General features: G+C 41.4%; 2 protein-coding genes across 2 annotated transcripts; one reads left to right on the forward strand and one right to left on the reverse strand.

Annotated features, from left to right (window-relative positions):
• Window positions 1–1,839: 1,839 nt before the first annotated feature.
• Window positions 1,840–14,176, forward strand: arrb2b (arrestin, beta 2b). Its single transcript, XM_084002288.1, has 14 exons — window positions 1,840–1,969; window positions 6,712–6,742; window positions 6,837–6,897; window positions 8,035–8,079; window positions 8,161–8,357; window positions 9,129–9,256; window positions 9,344–9,479; window positions 9,557–9,641; window positions 9,856–9,928; window positions 10,815–10,952; window positions 11,060–11,143; window positions 11,751–11,827; window positions 12,020–12,074; window positions 12,669–14,176. The coding sequence occupies exons 1-14, from the start codon at window positions 1,947–1,949 to the stop codon at window positions 12,766–12,768; spliced, it is 1,233 nt and encodes a 410-aa protein (XP_083858414.1). The 5' UTR covers window positions 1,840–1,946; the 3' UTR covers window positions 12,769–14,176.
• med11 (mediator complex subunit 11) lies at window positions 13,619–17,203 on the reverse strand. Its single transcript, XM_084002289.1, has 4 exons — window positions 16,994–17,203; window positions 15,937–16,067; window positions 15,099–15,741; window positions 13,619–15,040 (listed from the first exon to the last, which is right to left on the reverse strand). The coding sequence occupies exons 1-3, from the start codon at window positions 17,061–17,063 to the stop codon at window positions 15,511–15,513; spliced, it is 432 nt and encodes a 143-aa protein (XP_083858415.1). The 5' UTR covers window positions 17,064–17,203; the 3' UTR covers window positions 13,619–15,040; window positions 15,099–15,510.
• Between the last annotated feature and the right edge of the window lie 24 nt (window positions 17,204–17,227).

Here is a 17,227-nt window from a genome sequence, read left to right on the forward strand (position 1 = left end):
ACCCTTTAGAGAATAGTCTGTATAGAAGAGGTGGGCGTAGTCTTCATGGCGTCACCCACTGGTTTGTGGGCTGCAGTTTCGAAGCCTCCAGTTCGACATTTTGGCCGTCGCCATCTTGAAATATTTGCAACCAGTGAAAGAGGTGACTATATTTGGACTGCAGTGGATTCCTGAGCAGCAATCTTATGGATCTGGATCCATCTGCTTGAAGTGAAGCTGCTCACAAAGTTATCTTCCTAATTCCACGTTATAATAATCTGAGTAGCTAATTGCACTTGTAGCATAGCAACGCAGTGGTAGCAAGTGAATGGAAATGGTAAGTGGACCTGCAATTATATAGACCTTTTCTAGCTACTAGAAAGACGCTCAGAGGCGCTGTTTGTGAACAGGCAAGGCAGGCAACTGCTTGGGGCCCCGAGTTGCCAGGGGGCCCCCGAGACTCGGCCCGAGGGCTGTTTTATGAATGTTTAAAAAATCAATTTGATTTCACGTCAACCTGTGGACTGCTATGGAAAAGAAGCTGATGGAAAATGATTATTATATTGTTTTTATTGTTCTTGACATTTATATATGCACATTTTGAATATAAAAAACGTTGGTTTCATACATCTTTCGTTGGCGTCAGATTATTTAGAAGATTATTATTGTTATTGTTTAGTCGGAAGGGCCCCACTGAAAATTTTGCTTGGGGCCCCAACAGACTCTAGAATCGCCTCTGAAGACGCTTTACACTACATTCAGTCTATTTTACCCGTTCACACACACATTCATACACTGTTGGCAGAGGAGCCGCCTGCACATCAGGATTTACACAGTCACACATATTCACACACCAATGCCTTCTGGGGCAATTTGGGGTTCAGTATCTTGCCCAAGGACACTTTGACATGCTGGAGGAGCTGGGATTGGAACCACCTATCTTCTGATTGGAGGACAATTCTAAGCCACACCCACCCCGATTAGTCATCGTGATGTCACCCATTAGTTTGTGAACTACGTTTTTTAAGCCTCAACTTCATCGCCTTCGTTGGCATTTTTGCAAGCAGTTAAAGGAAGAGACCATAGTTGGAGGATCTGATGAACACAAGCGGCAGAGCGGCACCCGAACAGCATGTTAACAAAGTTAGCTTCCCTTATTATAAGTTTTACAGCCAAGTGTTAAAGTAGCCTGCGTGGTCACGAGGCAACGTTACAATGACTTTAAGGAGGTTTACTGAGGTTATAAATCAAGAAGAGTAATTTTCTCATTGGCTTCTATACAATCAGACTTCATTTTGCAAACAGAAGAGTCGCCTCCTGATGGCCAGCAGAGAGAATGCAAGCTTAGGGGCACTTCAGCGTTGGCTTCAGCTGTAGTTACTACTTTTCAGATAATAATCTCACGGATTTTGGATGTTCCACCGGATAAAGATTTCCCCTATTAACCTCAGATTGTTAATCATTAAATTAAGATAAATTAATATTTAAACACAACAATCTGTGGAGATTTTTTGCATCAGGTGCTTTTCCTCTTCCCTCTCCCTTTAATCATCTCAGGAACACTTCAGATCAATCTTGTGACCAAGATTGATCAGGTTGAAACCAGCTGTTAAGGATTTTAAACAGGATTTTTTATTTAGTTGGTTTTACATTGTGATACTTTGACTGCAGTAAAGCAGTTGATGCAACTACAAGGAGCCCACCTCAGCTATATATTGAGGTAGAGGAGTCTACTCAGCCACCAGTGTTTATTATTACTGTTATTATACCACTAGTACGTATGCATGGTGGTTTGCAGGTGGGTGGTTGTGGTGTCCATCATATTACATGTAGGCGTGGTTATTGTCCCTTAACTGCGGAAACAGGCGGAATTATTCCAAAAGCTGGCAGCAGCAGCAGCAGAGGCAGCAGCAGCAGCGAACCACCGGCACAGACGAGACGTCGCGTCCACACAGCACACCGGGGAGATGGGGGACAAAGCGGGGACCAGGTAGGAGATTCGCCCGGCGGTGTCGTGTGCTGTCAGGGTCACAGGATGGGAAGAGAAAACAGAGCTGACGTTCCGCTCCGTTTTCTCGTGAGGGGGGGAAAAGGGGAAGCATACTTTTAACAAAAACAACACATATGTTTCTCGCTGAAACCTAATCTGATTCACGCGACTATAGACCACTTAAATTAGATTTATTTATAAAATACATTGATCAATATCGTTTGATAGTAATGCCGAATTGAAGAGTGGACGGCAAAAAGACAAAAAAGTTTAAAGTCTTGCCCTGACAGAACGGTTACGTTTGACTTTAAACGTAAAACGTTTTGACGTAAAATGTATACATTTTGGGAAGGGGTCCGGCGGAACTTCCTCGTGAGAAAGCGAGGCGTATTTGGGTGTTGAAAGAATGTAGCCACAGTTTGTGCCGCTCTGTAGGCTAATAATGAGTCATGTTTAGGCTAGATGCAGTTTATGCTAATGATAAGAAGTCAGACTTAGTTAAACCGGGCAGGTGCGTGACCGTTTATTTGGTGTGCAGTTTAACTTAGCATCATTGCGACATAGTAACCATTCAGAAGTGGCTGATAAAGTTCCACTCTTCTAGTGTGACATTTTTTTTTCGTAAACTGGGTATTGTTTGTCGACTATTTTTGACCTTGTGTCTTATATAACTGCCAATGCATAAAATAACAAAAAAAGATCTAAACCATGAATACAAGAGAGACAGAAAGTTTAGATACAGGAGTATGTCTTTCTAGGTCTATACAGCAGGCCACCACTAGGAGTCGCCAAAGACCGAAATCCTCAAATCAAGTCACGCCCCTTCCAGTGGAGTGGGCTCTTATTTTGGAAAAAAGTATGAAAAGCTTTCTATGAGAGACACAAATTTATTTGATCCTGCATGAATTGTGGCATGAATTACACACATGATGATGTTTGTCAATTTCAATTTTACACATCAAGAATTATGTGTAATTTATAGTACAATTCAAACAGGATAAAAAAAAAATCTCTCGCCGTTGACTAGCATACGGTTTCCGGAACCAAGTCCGATTGGAAACACTGGAAGGTAGCCAATCTAGTAGCCCAGAACGGATGAACCGACCACTTGCGCTAGACGGGGCTTTTCACGTATTTATGGTCTCCGAAGATCACTGTAGGATCACCAACGTGATTGGAAAGGGATTGGTGAGTGTACAGTTGATTGCAATCCGCAACATCACCACTAGATGGCACCAAATCCTACACACAGCTCCTTTAAGTGGTCATTGAATTAGACACACTGAAATTACAGTTGTAGTATATGTGATCTGACAAATTATTTTTCATTAACTACTTCAAAAAGTTACTAAAAGACTGTTACTTTGGAAGCTGTCACTTGATTGGTTTAATTCAGACTGCTGTAGCCTCATATTAGCTTCTGATAAACACTGGAGTACATTCTTGCACAGCATGAGGCTTGGCCATTGCAGTTGTTTTAAAGCAAGGGCAAATTAACCCATTGCTAATGTGAATCACCTGATAGCCTTGGACATCCATTTTAAATGACATGGAGTCAGATTGTTTTATCATCTTAACCACAATGTCAATAATAGTTTATTTGTACTGAGGTTTTAATAGACAAACACTCATTGTATTTAGAATATGGCAGTGTAAGATTTTGATTATTTCTTGTGTTGAGGGAAAAATATTACACATTTTAGAGGTTGAATCTCTTTATTTAGTCTTGGTGTGATTCCTCTACTTTCAAATGATATTGTGTGTGAGCTGAGCGGGGATCTGTCCTGTCCACGGTGCTGACCTCAGTGGCTCCGTGACCTGCTGAGTTGGGTTTTATGATGATTACATGTTTTTTGCCTGTAGGATAAAGGGTTGGCAGGAAGGGCTTCACACGACCCGTGTTGAGGAAGCAATGGACATTCTGTTGATAACCAGGATGTGCATTTTGTTCTTTGCCCCTGTTTTCTTTCCTCAGAATGTAAAAGGCAGCACATTCCTGGATAGGGACATGCTAATGTTGGTAAAACTGCAGAAGTGTGCATAAATCTAAAGCTGACTTGGCCTGAATGGAGTAGACAACAGCTCTGATTGTAGGCCAGTGACAATGTTTTTATACAGTAATGTAAATGATGAAGACACAGTTTAAATTTTGAGCCGTCGCACACGTGGACCAATTGATTGATCAACCTCAACACTTGGTCACAAAATAATTCCTGGCGTTCGCTGCTTACATTTCCTGGAATAGCCTTCACCCTCTTCCTGTTTAGCTTCAGCGCAGACATGTCACTGCTCTTTTCTCTCTGCTTTGCCTGGAGACAATTTCTCAACTCCATACCGACTGTGAGTTAGCAAAAAAGACCACAACTTGACTCGTGGCCAAAAGAATTCATGATAACAATATTATAAAAGTAGTATGAGTTAAAACAATCTTTAAAGATGTACAGCCACAATAAACAAGCTATTGTTGTGTTTACATACTGACCTCAGCAAGATGGCCGCATTGGCTGCTCTTCCCAGATTCCACCATATAGCCACTTTTGAATTGCGTGCAGCTGAATTCCTAAAAGTCTGTAAAGCTAAACTAAAGGATTTTATTGCAGGTCACAATAAAAACACTCACAATAAGTTGATCGTGGTGAACTTTACTGGCCATCAGATGGAGACTTCTCTGGTTGCAGATTACATGGAAGTTTTTAAGAAATTGACCCTACTTCTCTCTTGATTTATTATCTCAGTAAACGTTGTAAACATGAGTTTATGGACCTCAATCTCAATCAGGTCTTCTTCAATACAGCTTGATGTTCATTTAGTAAATTATGTTCCATTAAGAGTAAAAAAGTCCATAACTTCCTTCACTGGTTGCAAACATTCCAAGATGGCGATGGCCAAAATCCAAGATGGCGACAGACAAAATGGCGAACTCGAGGCTTGTCTGGTGCTTGTATTTACACGTATATTTATATCTGTACATAGTAGTAAAATGTTCATGTTTATCTTTATTCATTTTGATATCGTTGTTTTAGCTGTATGTATATTTCTGTGTGTAGATTGACAAAAAGCCAAATACCTTGTATGTGCTCAAACTTACTTGGCCATTAAAGCTTATTATTATTATTATTAGCTTGTTCTTTCTATTCTCTTGTGCTCGTTTATAATAAATAATTCTGCAGTACCTTAACTGTAGAACTGTTGTTAGTATAAAAAAAAAGTAAGATAAGAAGTGTTGAGTGCTGCCATGTTTCAATGCTCCTCTACAAATAAACTTGCATTGCTGATGATGTCTAACACTGAGGGTGGAGATTTCCTTAGAATGACTTCTGAATGGTTCCTCCACCATTTCTCCTATTGTTCTTTCACTTTTCCACATAGTGATTGATGTCTCCCTGAGGATCAGAGGTGTTCCACGCCACATACTGTAATCTAATGGGCCCGCTGAGGTCATAGACGGGCCACGGACACGTACTGTTGTTGAATCCGCTCCGTTCCGCTGCCCTTATAGCGGCTGTTGGCAGTAAATATCTCCCAGGACTCCTGAACACATTTAGCTGTAGTTTACGGTGAACTTCCTGTCCCACAGTTCATAGCAGTCTGCCATCGCTGATGCTGCTCACTTTGTGTTTACACAAAACTGGAGGATTGGTTTGTGGCTGCCGACTGTGTTTGTGTGTGTGTGTGTGTGTGTGTGTGTGTGTGTGTGTGTGTGTGTGTGTGTGTGTGTGTGAAGAACAGGAAATATGACGTCATTCTACTGTGTGTATTGGGGTGTAATGTGATCCACAGTTCCTACTCTCCCAGCTTGTTGCTGTTCATCCTCGACACCAACTAGGCCTTAATGTTGCTGTTGTTCACGCTGAAAAACTACATGGACAAATGTTGTCCCTATCGTGGTCATGTGACCATTATACTGTTTTTAGTTTTTTGTGCGGTTGATTCATGCTTTAGGTTAGAAATGGCACATTCTGCTTCCTTGTCAAAAACCTGGGGCCTAATGCTCATAATCTCCATAAATAGATATCTGCATATGAAAGCGGAAGCTTTAGGCCACAGAGACAGGATTCTGGTAGCGTTGTGGTTCCTGTTTGAAGTTGTAGCATTGACCAATCACGTTGGAGATGGTTTAAGACGGAGTCTCTCAACTCCTGTCTCGCAGCTCAAATTGGACTAGAAACAGTTGACTGGCACATGAAAGAGGAAGTCCCATCTGCCGGCTACACTGGATCCCCAGAAATAATAGTCGACAAAAAAGGAAGTCTACGTGATTCAGAATTACCTTTATAGATGTCTTCAGACCGGGACTCTAATCAAACTTGAAATTTGTAGAGTGGCGTTAAAGTTTCTCTTTGCATTTGCATGAGAAAATAAGCCCTGTATTTCCATTTTATTCCCATTGATTCCCATGGAAAGTTTCCACCTTGAATATTCCAACAGTTTTGCCACCCTACACCTAAAATTCTGAGTCACAATACTGAGTCACAATACTAAGTCACAAGGCCGGTCTCATACAGTAATACAGTGAGTGTAGATGACGAGCCAATACATGAAAATGTCCTTTAAAGTCTGGACCAAACACAAGCCCCAATCAAAGAGGGAGTGATCCGTTTTATTGCTCAGCGCTTCTACAATTGAAACCACAGTTGTTGCTTGAATGTTGTCGGTGGACATTTTCAAACGCAGCACTGCATTGAAGAATGCTGATACAATAACACTCTGTTAACAAGATACGCTTCTCTTCCTTTCTACAGAGTCTTTAAGAAGTCCAGTCCCAACTGCAAGGTAGGATGTGTGTGTTTGTTCTTATAATTGTCTCTTCCTCTCTATAACATCTCCTGTCCTGGATTATCCTGATCCCTGTCTCGTCTTTCCACAGCTCACTGTTTATCTAGGGAAGCGAGACTTTGTCGATCACTTAGACCGTGTAGATCCTGTAGGTAAGTCTAAACGCACACAAACATACATGCAAGTCTATCTGGAAATGCTTTCAACAAAGCGGCAACATCTGGTTTGGAAAAGTGAAGCCAAGGCTTAAGGGGCTTAAACAGGCATTGTCTCTTCTGGCCATCAGGGGGCGAAATAAATTAGATTGCATGGAAGTCTATGAGAAAATGACCAGAATTCTCACTTAATTTACTTGATGTAAACATGAGTTAATGGTCTCAATCTGTAGATTCAAGTCTTCTTCAATACAGCATGATGTTCATTTAGTGAATTATGGTCCATTTAGAGTTAAATAGACCATAGAGCAGAGTATGTGTTAGGGCGGAGCAACTTTATGATGACTACCACGCTACCAAATCAATATCCAAGAAAATTCAAAATGATCATGATGATGACCTCTACTAACCTAACCCAACACCAACGTAACCACCAAACCTCAACTTCTGCCAAATGGAGCACATGGCTTTTGTCCCCATTTGCACAAGCAGTCCTCACTCAGCTGGTATTTAGTCTGAAATGTGTCCTAGAAAGTAACCAAAAACAGGAACACACACACATGCAGAGTTAGACTTCAGCTCACAAACCGTCATTCTCATTCAAGACCATCACCACCCTCAGTATTTAGTCCATCGCCCCAGAGACCAATACTAATGGTGCATTCAGGGTCCCTCTTTTAACTTAGAAAAACCTGTTTATCGGCAGTAACAATGCCCTCAAACTAACAACGTTCATGATTCAGAGTTCATATCAAGAGCTGTGACATTTCACTTCAACAAACTGGTGGGCACTGCATTGTGGGATTCTGAGAGCTGCAAAGGACACACCAGTTGTTTCCAAATTTGGGCAAACGAAGGCCGCATGTCTCGACTGCATTTGAGGGCGCCTGAAATGAGACAGTGTGGGCCCTTTATGAGTGTGTTTGGTTTACAGAAGCAGCTTCTGAATGGGGTGTAAGTAATATACACACTGCAGAAAGACAGCTTCCAGACAGTTTCCCCACAAAACGTTGGCTTGTTCCTTAAAATACCGATTTAGTTGAATCTAGTCTGGATAATGTTTATCGTTTGTTGACTGACGTATACACACAACCACATACACAATGCTTTGATCTGTATTTGTGTGTGTTCTAGATGGAGTGATCCTTGTGGATCCGGAGTATTTGAAAGATCGAAAAGGTGAGAAAACGTGAAGATGGACACAAAGACTGACTGGATGAGTGAACCATCCCTTTAATCCACGTCTTCATCCATCCTCAGTGTTTGTGACTCTGACCTGTGCGTTCCGTTATGGTCGGGAGGACCTGGACGTCCTCGGCCTTTCCTTCCGGAAGGATCTGTACGTCAACACCATCCAGGCATTCCCTCCTCTGCAGGAGAAAAAGACGCCTCTGATCCGCCTGCAGGAGAGGCTGCTGACGAAGTTGGGTCAGCATGCCCACCCCTTCCACTTCACCGTAAGACTAAGTCTAAACACGAACCTCAGCTTCACTCAGACACCACTGTTGTTTCAGCAACTCACAGGATCATATATGTCACTATGACTGCCTATCCTGTTTCACTGGGAAATACATCACCATCAGGAAGATGGATACTGTTGAAATGCCGTTTCAGCTCGATTTTAAAAGTTGCTTTTGGTGTTATTCTATGAAAGATTATAGAAAATGTAAATTTGTACACAAGAAGGTTGTATATTGTGTTATTTTTCAATGATAGAGAGTGATACCTACGGACGCCCTGAGAGGCAAGTGAGAAAACTACTTCGGATCTATTTTCTAAGTCTGTTCTAAATTGTTTTGGTGAACAACATGTTTGCCTGGAAACATTTTCTAAACATACTTTTTTTCCCCCAACTGTGAAAACACAGATACAAAGTTTGGCAGCAGTTCTTGTCAGGATCAACAGTGTTTCTTCTTGGTTTACTCAATAACAGACGCTGAACTCAACAGCCACAAGAGCCTTAAGTGCTTTTTTTCCTCACTTGCCTCACAGAGCTTCCTGGTTGGCAGTTGTCCTGGTGGAATAAATCACTGAAAGAACCGATGCAACCAAGTCGTTAAGAAGGAGAATCTAGTGTTGTGACCTTGATGATTATAACTTTTAGGCTTTTTTTAATCCTCGTGTTACTTGAAAAATATCTTTTAATATATGTTTAGCATTATAGTGTTCCATGTTCCCATGCACCTAGAGCGGTTGTTTAGGTTTCCCTTTGTTTGACCTTGTGTCAGATCCCCCAGAACCTGCCTTGCTCAGTAACCCTCCAGCCAGGAGCAGAGGACACTGGGAAGGCGTGCGGCGTGGACTATGAGCTTCGTGCGTTCTGTGCTAAGACCGCGGACGAGAAGATCCACCAAAGGTTTAACACATTCAGATGACACACTGTATGTCTCAGAGACCATACATTTGGTTGTAGTTTCAGTATATGACCCTTCTGTGTGTGTAGGAACTCTGTGCAGCTGCTGATCCGGAAGGTTCAGTACGCTCCGGAGACGCCAGGTCCACAACCGATGGTGGAGACCAGCCGCAGCTTCCTGATGTCTGATAGAGCTCTGCACCTGGAGGCCTCGCTGGATAAGGAGGTAACGCACACACAGACTTTATACGTGCTGTTTGGTGGCTGAGACACACACACCGCTAAGTGTCTGTCTCTCTCCAGCTGTACTACCACGGAGAGCCCATCAGTGTCAACGTCCACGTCACCAACAACTCCACCAAGAGTGTGAAGAGGGTGAAGATATCTGGTAACTCCCAACTGCCCTTACAAACACACACTCTTGTTTCAGTTATTATCACTTCAAATCAATGAGCGAAGGAATGTTTGCACCACATGGGACCACAATGTCTTGTTATTGGGAGCTAGCATTAAAGTCAACTCATCTGGTGTTTTGTAACTCAGCTGACTTAGAAGACCCATCAGGCTTAATTATTAAAATACCTCTGTTCTCCTTCTCTCAGTGCGTCAGTATGCTGACATCTGTCTATTCTCCACGGCCCAGTATAAGTGTCCAGTTGCCCAGGTTGAAGCAGAGTGAGTTCTTCAACCCCATTGTCCTTTTTTCACCGGTTTCACCGATGTCATGGCATTGTTTATTTTGTTAAACTGTGTTGTATGATATGTATGATAAAGTTGGTTTGTAGGTAAAGGCCAGGGGGCCCCCTGGGCCTGTACCCGGTGGGCCCGTTCAGTAATCCATCCATACCTAGCCATCTAATTCTATGAGAACGTTGGCACCTCTTAACGTTAACAAAGGGGTTCCACAGGGATACATTTTAGGTCCTGTTCTCTTTACGACCTATATTAATAACTTAAAGTGTGTTAATAATTGTCATCAACACTTCATATACGCAAAAGCAGACACAATTGAACATTGAATTGAACACCAACAGCATATTCCTCAGCCTCCTGAGGTATCTAATGTATTAAAGGGGCACAAAGAAGATTTATAATTGTGTTGGTTTGTAGGTGAAGGTCAGGGGGACCACTGACATTTTGGGCCCCTGGGCCTGTACCCGGTAGGCCTGTTCAGTAATCAATACATTCCTGTATGTTGGCAATGCTTAACATTAAGATAGGGGTTCCCAGGAATCAATTTTAGGTCCTGTTTTCTTTACGATCTATAATAATAACTACAAGTGTGTTAATATTTGTATATGGTGTTAATATCCTGTGACGACACTATTTTAAACACACATGAAGACACAATTAAACATTGAATTGAACACCAGCAACATACAGTATCTTACCAGCCTAGTATAGTGTTATATCCCACATGTGTTCAGTTCAAAATCTCAAATCCTCATTTTGTTTTCCTAGTATTCAGTATGTAACAACACACATAACTATTGGATCACTCTCTAACTTGAACCCATTTTCCTCCTCTCTGCCTGACCTTTACCCCCACCCCCAACCTCAGTGACCAGGTTTCTCCCAGCTCCACCTCCTGCCAGGTCTACACGCTGACCCCCACGCTGGGTACCAACAGGGAAAAGAGGGGCCTGGCCCTGGATGGAAAGCTAAAGCATGAAGACACCAACCTGGCCTCCAGCACCATGTACATACAAATATTTATACATACAATGGCATCTGACAGACAAAACATTTTAAGCAAAGAAGCACACAGATTAATGGATATGAATAATGTCTCCATGTTTCCTGCAGAGTAAAAGAAGGGACTAACAAGGAGATGATGGGGATCCTGGTTTCCTATAGAGTCAAAGTCAAACTGGTGGTGTCTCTTGGAGGGTAGGTGAACTCTCTTGAGCTTTTTCTAGAATTAACAAAGGATGTGCTGTGTGAAAGATATACAAAAACCTAGAATAAATCTTAAAGAAGACATCGTGTTGAAAAACATGTGTGATTTAGATGTACCGGGGACCAGATCCATAAACTCTGTGTGGGTTCTCGACTACAAAAAGACGATCCACCATTGTTGTTACTAGACGATGCCAGGTAGCCGTTGCCATGGGTGACATTGCTTATTGGCTGAACCTGTCGTACTGCAGGTGATAGATGGGAAGAAATCAATCTGGGAGTGAATGGAATAAATACTGCATGTCAGCAAAGTAGTGTGTGTTATAATGCGCTTGAATCTAGCAGTGGCATCATGATTAATGTAGGAGGAGGAAGTTCTTCTGCATCAATTTGAATTAAGTGCGTTTTTACTGCCCGTTGTGGGTCCGACCCTGTTACAGAAGTGTCATGCTAAATCAGAAGTAATATTATAACTCTTGAATATATTACTATTTCACTTTGAATAGAGAGAACAAACATGGCGCTGCTTTTATATGATGGTGGTAACGAGGCTGTTCAGCTGATTGTATCTCTTGCATTTGTGTTGACGTGTGTTCAGGGATGTAGCAGTGGAACTTCCTTTTGTCCTGATGCATCCCAAACCTGCAGACCAGTCCAGCTCCCAACCACAGCCAGGTAGGACACACACACACACACACACACACACACACACACACACACACACACACACACACACACACACACACACACACACACACACACACACACACACACACACACACACACCTCATTACTGTTAACAGTGGAGCTGTGTGAGCTGGGAGGATTAGAGTGTGATTTAATCACTTAATGTGTTCTTGTTTCTAGCTGCTCCAGAGGCTGATGCTGCGGTGGATACAAACCTCATAGAGTTTGAGACAAAGTAAGTGTGTGTGTGTGTGTGTGTGTAAAGAAAGAGGAGATACCCTTTAAAGGTCACATACTTGGTCATGTTGTGCACCTATTTAATTATATACACTCAAGAAATACACCTAGAAAACAACATTTACATCAGCGAGTACCAACCAATTTCAAGGTACAGTTCACTCCAAAATCCCAAAATACATGGCTGTCCCATTTCAAAGACGCCTTCAAATGTAGCCGAGAAATGCTGCCTTCCTTCACCGGTTTCAGAGGATCAACTGATGGATCCTTCACAGCCCAACTTATCCCAAGACTCACTGAGCACCGGCGAGGAGGATTTTAATCAACATGGCGTCTGCAAGCGGATCAGCAGAGGGAGATGCGGCAGAATACAACATAGTATAAAATAAAAAGAATAAAATATGATCTCTGGCTCCATTTTAATCGTAAAATCTTTAGTTAGTTTCCTCTTCTATGCTCTTTTTTGTTAACCGCAGCTGGTTGCTTAGCAACGGGAGCAGCAAAAGTGGTGTAAACAGGAAATCCTATAAATATATATATATATAAACTATATGATCCACGGAGGTGATGACATTCTTCTTTCTCTTTTCAGCTCTTCCACACAGTTTGATGACTTTGTGTTTGAAGACTTTGCTCGGCTCGGCCTGACGGGGATGAAGGATGAAAAGGACGAGAGCAACCCCTTCTGTTAGTCGCCGGTCTGAGCCGAAGGTTGCAGGAAGAAGAACGTGTGACGACAGCTCCCTGAGTCTTGCCACATGTTTTAATTGTGCCATTCATTCTGTACAGGCTACTAGCTGTGTGTCTTGTTATCGTCCAACCGGTTGTATGTTAGTGTGAAAACCGAGGAGGTGGTCAGTAACTCAGGCAACTATGGTGTCAGTGTTCGTTCAGCGAAGTGAGGAGACAGTAAGGGGGTTTCGCTTTACTGGTATCAGTATTGTCCTCGCTGCTGTCATTCAGGAATTATAATTCTAACCAGGACGCCTTTAAACAAAAGTATAAATGTAGTATTTTTATATTAATCGTAGGTCGGCGGTTCTCTTCAGGGGAACCTCTGACTTCCTGTTGATTTATCCTCTTTATAATGAAATCAGTCAAATGTATGTGGAGCAGAACCAGGCTAGAGGGTCGAGGCAAATAAACAGGAATGATTTTATTTTTAAAGTTGTTTTTTATTTTATTTTGTTGAAATGAAATAATATCTTTAAAATTAATTAACTGATTTCAATTGTTTGTTTTTTTTAATTTCTGTTAAACAGCCAGATATTGTGTGAATCTAGCTTCGGCCTATCAGCAGTGGTGGATTGTAAGTACTTTTGACATACTTGTACTTCTGTATTTGAGTATTTCCACTTCATGCTTCATTATACTTCTACTCCACTACATTTCAGAGGCAAATATTACACTTTTGACTCTACAACAATGGTCACTTATGGTGCTTTTTTACATAAAAACCCATATAAGCTTATATGATAAGGTGCAGTATTATACTAGTAATCAACCCAGAAGAATACAAAGTATTTAAAATTATTTTTAGACTATGTTTCTACCTTTATCCAAGTACTTCTTCCACCACTGGAGATCTGCCCTTGTTTAGTGCACCTATACAGAATAGGCTAATAGTTAATCAAATTTATTTTTCCAGTTCCAAAATTGCAAAGTGTAAAAATCAGCTTGTCAGTGCTCTCTGGTGGACAAAGTATGTAACGGAGACACTCTTTCTTCTTGACCTCAGACCAGTCTAATTCGTTGTTACACACTGTCAGATACGTAAACCGATAGTAACGTATCTGTGATTTGCTTCAATTCTTCTGTATTTATAATTATAAATGTATAATTTGGATGCAGTATTTCTGTGTCGTAGTCGGTGTCTAACAGTCTCGTGGTTTTTGTATCTACGACTTTTTCTATAGAGATGTAAATGTGAGCTATGTAAGCATAAGATACCACAGCTATTACCATTCTAATCAAACACCAGATGTATAAAACCCTTAATTTGAAGACTTCACATGGAAAGAAAACGTTACAAGTCGCTCTATTGATTTGATGTTATTTTACTCAATAAAATGTACAAATCTATCAAATGGGTGATGTCATTTTTTCTGCTGATGTAAAACAAGACAAAAGGCTCAGCGATGACGCGGTTCAGTGAATGGTGGGCAGCTGCGTGGTACATCATTAGCCAGAACATTGTTGAGCAAGCTAAACAAGTCCTGATAGAAGAGCGTGCAGGACAAGTGGGATGACGTCCCGAGCATTAATGAGGACAGTTTGGTCGACGTCACTGAGGGTTTGAACACAAAGCAGACTTGTTAATGGACTTGGCTTCAGTCAGCGTCCATTAGTATCAGGCTTCTTTCCACTTGGCCCCGATTTGTCCTGCAATGTATCAAAGTCCTGGAGGGAAATTTCACTCGCTTTGATCTCATGTTAGCCGGATTTTATTCCTCTCATCAAATCAGTACTTTTATATATTTAACCTGAGTGAGGCAGGATTACCAGCTGGGCAGAGTCAATGAAGATCTTTCTTGGTCAGATTAAAGCATGTTTTCTTTGTTACTTTTACCTTTTGAACATCACGTCATTTCTTGTTAAAGAGAGGGATGTGATGTTTGGACGTGTGCTTGAATTTGGGTCTCCTCTGTAGTCAGTGTTTTACTTACAGTAGACAGAGTTTGAAGTAACAGACAGCAAAGCCGTGTACTGCAACGTATTTAAAGAAATCTATATCACTCTATCATTTACATTATGTTTACATTTAAAGTGGAGAGTATTTTCACCGTTTTACTTCCAACCATTGCTGACGGGGAACTGGAAGCCTCCATTTAAGCCACAAGACTCCATTGACAAAAACAGTCATTTTTGCTTCAATCAGTTTCTGAGTTAGTAAGTAATTGCTTGACTTTGGTGTTTTAAAGTGTTAGTCTGGATTCACCATTGTCACACAGTAACACAAACTAACTACCTGATGGAGGCAGCGGTAGACTAGCAACTCCTTTGTTCTATGAGGTAAAATTACTGTTTATGTCAACGGAGTCTTGTGGCTTAAAGAGAGATGGATATAGCTGCTAAGTTCAACATCAGAACGAGTTGTCAGACAGCAAGTTAAAGTGGTGAAAATAGCCTCAACTATAAATATAAAATACACACATAATATACAGATATTTTGGTGTCTAAAATACTTCCACAGCAGAACATTACTTTGCTCCTCTGCTGGTTCTCCTGTCTGTTTCTCCAAACACCATCTACTGTAGGTAAGACGAACCTCATTAAAGCACACTTCAAATACTCCAAACTATCGCTTTACACTATTTAAAGAGAAAAATGTTATATACAAGAGTTTTTCCTTGCGTTTCTTGTGACAAATCTATGAAAAGGTTTTAAGGCTGCTGGCACATTAGCTGTCAGCCCAGTGAGCTCCCTCTCTGCTCTCATGTCTGCTGCTGCTGTTGTTGTTGTTGTTGTTGTTGTTGTTGTTGTTGCTGTTGTTGTTGTTGTTGTTGTTGTTGTTGTTGCTGCTGCTGCTGTTGCTCCAACATGACTTCACAGGTCCGGCCCAGTTCGCCCAGCTTGACCTTGGCATACTCGGCTCTATTCAGTGCCATCTGGCAGTCCTTCCTGGCTGAATAAGTGGAACCTTCGTGAGGCTGACCAGTAGCTACCTGCAGGAAAAGACCGGAGAATCTTTGTTCGGCTGCTCACAAAACGATGCACTCCTAACGTTTGATGATGAATGAGATTAGATTTGTTACAATAGTACATCTTTTGTACAAAAACAACAAAAATTAGAGATAACAAAAATAACTACTTTTCCCATGATGCACTTAAAACTCGTGTACTACTACGGAGTGTCTGACCTGTGTGAGGTAGCGGATCTGGCCGCTCAGTTCGTTCTCCACTCGGCCGACGGAGCTCTGGAACTGGACCAGCTGTCGGTCCAGCAGGCTGGCGTTGTGTTTGTCTTTGGAGAGCTCCATAACTATAGTACCTGCCAGGGATCAGATATAAACTGTTAAAATGACACTTAAACATCCTGGTATCACATCAGATGTTGTTAAGAAAAAAAATGTTTTGCGTCACAGATGAGACATCTTTTTTTTGTGAAAAACTATTAAATGTTACATAAGATGATCATAAATCATAAGGCCTCCCTACTTAAAGGATATATAAAATGAAATTTGTATCCTGTATTTTTTAAATCATTATATTTATGGTTTTTACAACGATGAAGATTCACCACGATCACGTGATAAAATCCTATTTTGTCCCATCCCTACTGTACACGTTCAGCAGAATGACATTATCATTCATTTGCAGTAATGTTAGTATTAATGTTAGTGGTTAGTCCAATATTCATGCTCTCTTATAGCTCTGTTTTTGGTCTCCTCCAAACCCTGAGAAAAATATCCGACTCTTTAGCTGTTAAATGCTCCCCTTGAATAACAAAATATGAATTAGCACAGCTTTAAGTAACATTTTTCTCAATAATTATTAATAGATGAACCTATGTAGGGGCCGCATATTTGCTTTCAGGCACCAAATGTTGATGAAACAACCAGTGAAATACCTTTTGGCATTTTCATTCTCTGAATTATGTTGTACTTGTTTGGGCCCTTCTACAAGATACAACCCTGTCTTGGTGATATTTACGTTATAAATAAATATTAAAAAATGTTTTACATCCAATGGGACCTTTGGGGTCTGACTTTGGTTCTGGGGCTATTACCCACTTTTAGTTGCTAATCCTTCCTTGCTCAAGTTTAAAATATGAAAGTAATGATTATGAGAGATGAATAAAATCCTGCTAAGTACTACTAAGTCGGCTTGTTGGGCCCCACATCTCTAGGACCACGATAAAGGATCTAAGCTGTTTAAACGTGCAGCTGTGTGTGGCGTTCAGGGAACTCTCCTCACCGGCACACTGCAGGATCGTCGCTATCTCCTTCTCCACGTCCTCCAGAGCTCGGAGCCGCTCATTGGCCATCAGTGGACCGGAAGTGGCAACAAGCAGCAGCTCGACAAGAACAAGTTTGTCTTTCGGTTCTTTAGTGAAGCCCCGAAAAACGAATCCAGGTGTAAATGTTAGTCTGCTGTACTTAGTCCACCTCAACGAGACTGAAGATGAACGTCCGAAGCTGTACAACAACA

This window comes from Eutrigla gurnardus (assembly GCF_963514095.1).
Source record: "Eutrigla gurnardus genome assembly, chromosome: 23".
In the NCBI taxonomy this organism is placed as follows: Eukaryota; Metazoa; Chordata; class Actinopteri; order Perciformes; family Triglidae; genus Eutrigla; species Eutrigla gurnardus.